A 10,085-nucleotide genomic window follows, 5' to 3' on the forward strand; every position below is an offset into this window, starting at 1 on the left:
TCTATTTGTTTCTGTGTAACAGTAGCATCCACTGTGGATTGGAGACATAGAGGACTGTTGGTTTAAGTAATTCACATATGGGAATGAAAGTGCAATTGCTAAAATGCAAAAGAGTAATGGAAGTTAAAGGAATGCAGGAATTGAAGAATGAGTTGATCACAATGAGAAATGAGATGAGGTATATGTACACTGAGATTAGATGTTATGTGGATATGAATGAAAGGGTGCAAAAGAATAAAAAGAAAAAAAAAGTAGAGAAATGCTGGTAATGAATGGCTTGGTGGGTGGTGATGTATGGAGATTCCATTATTAAAACTGGGTAAAAGAGGATGCGTAAGGTCTGTTTTCCAGGAGGAAGGATGAATAGGGTTAAATGATTCTTCGGATATCAGAAGGAAATGAGCAAGAGAATTAGTGGTGGTTGTGGGAACTTTTAAATTTTTATCCTGAACAATTCAGATATCATGATCAATTCATTACTATCCTTTTCACAAATATCATTTTTTATATTTTGGTTTAAGCCAATATGAATACAATTTGGTCAGCTAAATCCCAAATTGCCAGCTCATCCTTGTTCCCCAGTATCCAGATAGATACCTAACAGGTGCACCACAAGAAGGTGAGGATTGGACATTAGGTCAGAAGCCCTGGTCAGTTCTCCATATTCCTTTAAAGGCTATGTGGAGGTCCTCTCTCAGTTATACAGCTTTGATCGTTAAATACCACTTTTCACAGATATCCCTCCCTAAAATAATACCGTAAGGCTAATTAAAAATGTCAGATCTATAGTTTTTACCCTCCATGCTGGAGAACAAAATATAAACAAATAGAGGGCACAAATCTATATGATGAATATTATATAGGAATAATATCTATATTATTCCTAGACACACTAGTCACCCACCAGCCTGATGGAACCTTGGTTTTCTCAGTTTATAGAAAACCCACCCATACAGGCAGATACATTCACCAACAATCCCCCCCCCCCTCACAACAATATGGAGTGGTGAAAACACTATACAACAGGGCTAAAGTAATCTGTTCTAACGACATGGCCCTAAACACTGAACTAAATCACATCCTCAACACTTTCTCAGCCAATGGCTACCCCCCCCCCCAAAAAATATTAAAACCTACAAACCACAGCCCCCCTCCACAACAAAGATTACTCTAAATCCATCACCATTCCCTACATACCTTGGAAAAAATTACCAAAATTTTAAAAAAACATGACCTCACCTCCTGTTACAGGCCTTACAGAAAATTGGCATCCCTTATCCGCTCCACCAAAGACCAACCACTTCCCCTAGACCTACCTAGTGTATACCAGGTCCCTTGCAGTTGTAAACTGTTGTACTTTGGCCAAACAGGCAGGACAGCGAATATCAGAATTTCTGAACACAAGGACTACATCCGGTTTCACAAGTACAGCCATTCTGGTCTTGCAGACCATGCTCTGGATGCACGCTACAGAATAGCAAATACAAATTCGAAAGACTATTTATGGAATCAGCCTCAGTTAAGAAACTCTCCAAACTCCAACAAATTTGGTTGTATGCAACTGCCCCAAATTTGGGAGGCATACATCAGCAGACCTTCAGCCCAACGGCCAAGAACATCTACTTAGCATGCTAGAGGGCACCATCAGGACTTCTAGGAGAACGATAGCTTCATATCTTCATTCTCAGTTACTGTGTTGTAGTGCCTGCGTGCACGTGCCTTTTTGTAAGTTCCTTTTGAAAATGGCAACGTGACGTTGCCGAAATATCGGAAATATTTATTAAAGTATAATTTAACTATACATAATAAATAACGGAAAAACTCACGTAGAAATATTATTTAATAGTATAATTTTCGCCTGTGTGTCACAGGCATCTTCAGTACAATTAGGCACAAAAATTAAACACTAACTGACAATTCCAAAAAGCGCCACCTAAGTAGCTGGTGTAAGATAACTAAAAAGGTCAATAACTTTCCTAAAAAAAAAAAAAAAAAAAATTTAATACAATAAAAAGTTAGGAAAGATTAGCTGATTTGTAAAGTACTATCTCCCATAAAGGGGATAGACGTAAGCCGTCGGATCTGTTTAAGTTAGGAGAATGAAGTAGAGTTTCACATGCTTCTTTATAAAGGCGTTCCATGAAAAACTGACTTTTGTGAAGAACTTTTGTCTTTCTCCAATGAACTCTGTGTCTAGTGAAGATGGCATGTTCTGCAAGTCCAGACTTTTCAGGTTTAAAGTATTCAATATAAGATTGGTGTTCTTCTAGCCGAATGGAGGCAGATCTTCCCGTTTGTCTGAAATAACATAATCCACAAGAACACGGAATCTGGTAGACACCTGGATGATTAAGATGTGGAAGCTTGTCCTTTGGAGAAGCGAGAAAGGTGGAGATTTTTCTAAACGGTCGAAAGGCAACAAAAATATTCAGTGGTTTTAAAATTTTTGCTATACGTTCACTGATGCCTTGTATATTAAGGGATGGTAATGCGCGTTATTTCCTCTGTGTTTGAAGAGGGAGACATATTAAACCTACTCAAAGTTCTTTTAATGAAGCAATTCTTATAGCCATTAGATAGAAAGGAAGAAGTTATATATCGTATTTCTTTCTGTAAAAGATCGTCTGTAGAACAAAAGGAGTGGGCCCGATGAACCAGTGTTTTAATAGTTCCTGCCTTTTGACTGGGATGGGGATGAGATTCCGCATGGATATAATGGCCTGTATGAGTCTTCTTTCTATAAACTGAGAAATGTAGGTTACCATCTGGTTGGCGAAGAATTAGAAGATCTAAAAAGGCTAACTGCTTATTTGATTCTACTTCTAGGGTAAACTTGATCCTAGGATGAAATGCGTTTAACTTATTGAGAAATTGTTGAAGTTCATCAGACGAGCCATTCCATACAGCAAAAATGTCATCGACATATCTGAACCAATGAGTAGGTCTGGGAGAAATATTGTCAAAGATACGTTGTTCAAAATGTTCCATAAAGAAATTGGAGATAGCAGGAGAGAGAGGATTACCCATTGCTGTTCCTTCAATTTGTTGATACAACTTATTTTTAAAAGAAAAATAACCAGAATTTATTACAAAATCAAATAAGTTTACAATGTCTGAAGGAAATTCCTGTTGTAGTAATTCAATACTTTCCGAAAGAGGCACATTTGTAAATAAAGAAACAACATCTAAACTGATCATGATATCAGAAACATCCAAATGAAGATCTGAAATTTTATTTTTAAAATCCAAAGTATTTTTTATATAAGTATCAGTTCTTCTAGTTGAAGAGGAGAGTAAATTAGATAAAAATTTTGAGATTTTGTAAGTTGGGCAACCTATACAATCTACGACTGGTCTTAACGGAATGCCTGGATATAATGGACGTTTCTGATATCATGATCAGTTTAGATGTTGTTTCTTTATTTACAAATGTGCCTCTTTCAGAAAGTATTGAATTACTACAACAGGAATTTCCTTCAGACATTGTAAACTTATTTGATTTTGTAATAAATTCTGGTTATTTTTCTTTTAAAAATAAGTTGTAAACAAATTGAAGGAACAGCAATGGGTAATCCTCTCTCTCCTGCTATCTCCAATTTCTTTATGGAACATTTTGAACAACGTATCTTTGACAATATTTCTCCCAGACCTACTCATTGGTTCAGATATGTCGATGACATTTTTGCTGTATGGAATGGCTCGTCTGATGAACTTCAACAATTTCTCAATAAGTTAAACGCATTTCATCCTAGGATCAAGTTTACCCTAGAAGTAGAATCAAATAAGCAGTTAGCCTTTTTAGATCTTCTAATTCTTCGCCAACCAGATGGTAACCTACATTTCTCAGTTTATAGAAAGAAGACTCATACAGGCCATTATATCCATGCGGAATCTCATCCCCATCCCAGTCAAAAGGCAGGAACTATTAAAACACTGGTTCATCGGGCCCACTCCTTTTGTTCTACAGACGATCTTTTACAGAAAGAAATACGATATATAACTTCTTCCTTTCTATCTAATGGCTATAAGAATTGCTTCATTAAAAGAACTTTGAGTGGGTTTAATATGTCTCCCTCTTCAAACACAGAGGAAATAACGTGCATTACCATCCCTTATATACAAGGCATCAGTGAACGTATAGCAAAAATTTTAAAACCACTGAATATTTTTGTTGCCTTTCGACCGTTTAGAAAAATCTCCACCTTTCTCGCTTCTCCAAAGGACAAGCTTCCACATCTTAATCATCCAGGTGTCTACCAGATTCCGTGTTCTTGTGGATTATGTTATTTCGGACAAACGGGAAGATCTGCCTCCATTCGGCTAGAAGAACACCAATCTTATATTGAATACTTTAAACCTGAAAAGTCTGGACTTGCAGAACATGCCATCTTCACTAGACACAGAGTTCATTGGAGAAAGACAAAAGTTCTTCACAAAAGTCAGTTTTTCATGGAACGCCTTTATAAAGAAGCATGTGAAACTCTACTTCATTCTCCTAACTTAAACAGATCCGACGGCTTACATCTATCCCCTTTATGGGAGATAGTACTTTACAAATCAGCTAATCTTTCCTAACTTTTTATTGTATTAAATTTTTTTTTTTTAGGAAAGTTATTGACCTTTTTAGTTATCTTACACCAGCTACTTAGGTGGCGCTTTTTGGAATTGTCAGTTAGTGTTTAATTTTTGTGCCTAATTGTACTGAAGATGCCTGTGACACAGGCGAAAATTATACTATTAAATAATATTTCTACGTGAGTTTTTCCGTTATTTATTATGTATAGTTATGTCTACTCACGGTTTACCTCTCTTAAAACTTAAAGTATAATTTAATTTATATTCGTATCTACGTTGTTCAATTCCCTAAGTGATTTAGAAAAGAAAATAGTTTAATAATTCTAAGATAGATTTATACAAGGAATATACAACATTCTGAAGTAAACTTTAACAACAGAAAATCATCTTAAGACTTAAAATGATAAATAAATCGCATCGCATCTGGATTTCTCTAATAATAGTTAGAGAGATAAAAAAAAGAGTTTCTTTATCTCTCAGCAGAAACAGCTCTTTTCCTGGAAAATCTTGATAACTGTATAAATTCTATTTACAGTAAGAGATATGAGAGTTCAGACTTGGATAATAGAATCCTTGATTTCAAACACTCCTGCATTCCTCCATGAAATACCTTCCAGAAAAGTCACATAAAACTCTTTCTTCTTGCCTTATCTTTTATATTCACAACTTTTTCCCTCTTCTTATATGAAAGATTTCTGAGGAAAAATAATCAGCCATTTCAATCTAATTTCCAGAAACAATTAAATCATTACCGTTCTAATGGAACATTTAATATCTGATAAATATTTTCTCCTTCTATGAGAAACTTCATTTAGTAAGGGTTCCAGAGTTCCTTTAATTGCTTCCACAACTGCTATTCCAGTTACATTTCTAATGCAACAGCTAACAATTTTTAAAATTTACCAAAGACTAGTACTAATGGAACGTTTCTCTAACTTGTTCTAAAAATTCTTCCATCCAGCTGTTTACTCTTTTCACTCATGCATGATGCAGTACACCTTATACTTTCAGTTTCCACTTCATAAAGTCAGAGAAACCACTGCCATTACATAGTGTCCTCACAATGCTCTGCTTTAAAACTGTAAAAACCTATTTTCAGTGAAATAAATGAGTAAAATCACTTGCGTTTGGTTGATAGCAACTTTAGCTTCCCCCTAATGGGTACTAACAAGGTGCAGGAACGAGAACCCAGCTGCTGTGCATCCCAAAAAACCACTTACTTGCTACTGTACTACTTATGTTTGGATACGAAATAAAGTGAGTAAAATAACTTATGTATTTTAAACATACACAAGCATTAAACTGTAATGATTATTTTGGCCAAACTAAATTACAGTGAAGTGAATTCGCTTTGTTGTGACGTTCTCTTCTTCATGTTCGAATCCGCCATCTTGTTACAAGTCACTTTCATAAAAAAAACAACTAATTGTAAATTGATCACCAATCCAAGGGTAGAGAAATTTCTATTATGCTGCGCCACTCTATCCTTAGATTAGTCTATATAAAATAGCAGGATCAATTCATAGTTAGTTAGCAGTCTCCTCATTCATTCTGGCCGAGGTATTTTATTTTCCACTTGGGATTCCCGCAAGATTCGAATTTTTATGAACGGTGCAATAAAAAGGAATTCAGGCAAACACAATAATTAGATTAACAAAATAAAACATTTAATATAAGCTATATGACACATACATAAATTCTACCTCTAATTTTAAACAATAGAATAAAGTTAAATATTAGGTCAAGTCAATCACATTAGTTCAATCTTCCAAACATTACATACACTTTCTCAGTTTCTGAGTCACAAAATTCCTACACTTAATTAAATACAATAGAACTTCCCATCTGAATGGTTTCCACACAGTTCTCAGCTATGCTATACGATTAAAGAACACCGCAGGCACTAATTGCTGTAAATATCTCTCAACAATTCTTATTTTCAAATTCTGATTCGCAAAGAATTTCCACAGTTAAAGTTAGGTTAAACGTAGCATAACTAACATTCAATTCTTCATACATTGAAAATGATCAATATGTCAGTGCTTACCAGAAACAGTTCCTAGTACATCAATTACGTTACGAATAACTTTCAAAATATATTTGTTGCACTTAAGAACACATTTATAAGACTTCTCCGCAGTTATAACTAAAACACTATTAATCACGCTTCACGACTATGGATATCAACTGTAAGGTACTTTGATTATCCTTGTTACCACTCATTAAATAATTAAACACTGTGCAGTTCTGCTTAGGGCGATTTAGAATTAAGTCGCAATTCTAGATTAACTAGGTTTAATCAGAATTCTTCACTGAACGTCCAGTTTCTTCATATTATCTGATTGCGGCATTAAATTCCTTTAATTATCACTGCTGACTTTACTTTCAGCTAACTATAAAATTCACTTCGTCTTTTTTCGCTTATAATTATTATCCCCTTTAACTTCTGCCCTTGAGAACTTTTTATTTACTTCCACCTCTCTAGTTTATACCCTTGCTTCCTTTCACTTCAAAATTTCCGTTCCAACTCTCTCGTTACCTCTATATAATTTTTTTATTATCCTTGTCCTAGCTCACGCTCTGTTCCACTCGCGCTCGCTTCTTCATGCGTCTCCATGACAACAAATAAAATATAATAAAATTGAGCTATTGCATAACTCTAAACTTCTATAACAGAAATAAATAGAGAATATTTACATTTCAATTAATACGCAGTTAAAATTATCAAGTACAAATTCTATAATATTAACATAGTAATAAATAAAATAACTTAATAATATTTAACACAGTATTTTCATTATTAATACATATATCTTTGATTAATTAATTTAATATTAGACAAAATTAAGGTAGTTATATGAATATTTAATTGTAAAATAAGTGATTTACATTAAATAATATTTACAAGTTTTGCCTATGTGATGGAAGATCATGTTGGATTCTGAAACAAATAATAATTACTTCAATCTCTATATAATCAGAATCCAACAGCTTCATTCAAAATTAACTCTACATGTAAACACGATATATTAACAATACACAACTACATAAAATAAAAATTATAATTAATTTTTGTAAATTTAATAAATGTAAATTTTTGTAAATTTAATAAATGTAAATTTAAATAAATTTATATTTATTTAAAATAGACACATTCCTCTATCCTTTCAACAGCCACCATCCCAGATTAACAACAGTCTGACTTTTCTAGAGACTGATAATAATGTGTGCATATTGTATATGGCTGCAGTAATAAGAGAATTAACAAATTATTGAAGTCTCCTCATCCATATATGCACACACTTACTCTCAACATTCACTTGTATATCTTAGTAATGAAATTACTGTGCCTTGTAACTGGGTACCTCAGAAAAAATATCCATAACTTTAAACAAATGCAATCTTTGTACAGCTTGCAAACCAAATATCAAGATTTTCTGCATCCTGGAATACATTAAAAAAAAGCTAAAACTTTGAAGAAATACAGTCTCTGTATAGATTTTGAACTGCATAGCCATTCTACCAAAGATAAACTTTTGTCGCTCAGTCCTAGAAGATCATGTGTGGGCACTGCCAACAGAATGAAATTTTTCACAACTTTTCACAAGTTTAAACTTGAACAACAGCCTTTTTTCCCCTTGAAATTATGTGAAATTCCTCATTATATGAAAAATTGTGATCTGAAAGCTACAATCTCTGTACAGCTTTTAAACCACATATTAAGTTTGCCACACTTGTCTGCTTTCCTGAACATCGATTTCCTCTCCTTCTCAATTCTAGGTATCTACGAATTTCCTTACTCTGACAAGTTAGCCTATTATAAGTATACTGAAAGATAAATATACATAATAAATACATCTGTCACAAAAGGTATGGGCAGTCCAATATTTTTTAAAAAATCAAATTCATAACAAGTTTAAACATGAGATTTTTTTTTTCTGGAAATTGTATGAAACTCTCTAATTTCATACAATTTCCCTCTATTTCCATCAGTTTCCCTCTAAAGGCATCCTCTATGAGTGCTGACCAGCACTCATAAAGGTACCTTTCTAAGACTTGAAGCAGAAAGTTCAAATTGTTTGCACTTTTTTTATTGTCTTTGTATACATTTTAAAGTTTTATATTTTAATGTGTTAAAATATAACGTAAAATTTTAATGTGTTATCCTCAATGATGTCCCTATGACAGAGACAAAATAAATCATTAGGTCATATCATTTAATTTCATTTGTTTGTTCTGTGCTTCATTTTCATTATAGCCTGACTTTAGCCACTACTTCAGGCTGCATATATATATATATATATATATATATATATATATTTAAGATAACAAAGAATTGAGTAGCAGAAAATATCCAGTAGGAATGGAATCATTGTTATATTTTAATACTGAGATAGAAAAAACGAATAGAAATTTGAAAGGGAGCTGTAATAAATGATGTTCAAACTGAAATGCTTAAATATGGAGATTTAAAAAAATATATATATACAGGTGGTCATACTTCATTCAGAAAGCCAAATTTAATATATATTTTAATTTAACTATATATTTAATAAATTTAGGCCATACATTATTCATGATAATACACTTACTAATTCATTTCTTATTTATAGTGTTTTGATATAATATTAACTGTTATATAAATTGGAAATTGAAGTTTGGATATTATGCTCACAGCTGCAGATTAATGCTTACATTTTGCATAATTATTTTTTCATATCTTCAGTGTATGTGTGTGGTTTAATAAATTATTTTGCTGAAAGAAAGTTATTGTGCTGATGAGTTATTGTGATAAGTATGTGTTGGGATTAATAAGTGTTAGTTCTCTTAATTGATTCTTTTTTCTTTTTTTTAGGCTATCACAGCATGTAAACAAAAGCTTGAGGACTTAAACTGCTTACTGGAAGTGGAATTTTCACCATCTCTTGAGAGACCTTGTGTTGTAAAGTGCATTAACATAAATAGCAGTCATTTTCATCAGCTTTTGAGTAGAGTGAAGCAAGTATATCCATTAACATCTTAATTCTCTAGTTTTTCCCCCTCTGAAGAACATGTCACTGTATAGTAAGATGAAGTTTTTCAGAAAATATTAAAAAAAGGGATGGTACAGTCTACAGTTCTACATATTTTATACCTGGAATTTTTAAAATAAAGTAACTAATTATTTCATCCCACATTTAAACCACTGTTAGAGATTACACCTTTTTTTTATTTGGTTTGAAATTGCAAAAGTGGAGTATTCAGTATTGGTACACGCTAAAAGTTTTTATATACAATATATAAAGGCTGATATTTGGTCTTCACATGCAGCCTTGTTGGCTGAGTAGTTAGCATATCTGCTCTCCAGCCAAGAGGCTGTGGGTTCAAATCCCACCATGGCATTGATGTTTGTGATTGTTCTACTAACTCTGTATGGAAAGTGAATCTGTCACTGTACCACTTCTTCTAGCAGAAGACTTCATTTCAACAGACCATACAACATCACAGGAATGTCACATGTGAATAACTGA

At 33.2% G+C, this 10,085-nt stretch overlaps 1 protein-coding gene across 1 annotated transcript in view; it reads left to right on the top strand.

Moving 5' to 3' along the window:
* The window catches only part of LOC150096245 (recQ-mediated genome instability protein 1-like), a 115,965-nt gene extending 106,268 nt beyond the window's left edge, over positions 1-9,697 (top strand). Inside the window, exon 12 of the mRNA XM_090409398.1 lies at positions 9,431-9,697. Coding sequence (XP_090265524.1) covers positions 9,431-9,598 — 168 coding nt within the window. The 3' untranslated portion in view covers positions 9,599-9,697. The remainder of the gene's footprint in view (positions 1-9,430) is intronic.
* The last annotated feature ends 388 nt before the right edge of the window (positions 9,698-10,085 follow it).

The sequence above is a fragment of the Typopeltis vanoorti genome, chromosome 19 (genome assembly GCF_054136105.1).
Source record: "Typopeltis vanoorti isolate ZY-2024b chromosome 19, IOZ_Tvanoo_1.0, whole genome shotgun sequence".
Taxonomy (NCBI): domain Eukaryota; kingdom Metazoa; phylum Arthropoda; class Arachnida; order Uropygi; family Thelyphonidae; genus Typopeltis; species Typopeltis vanoorti.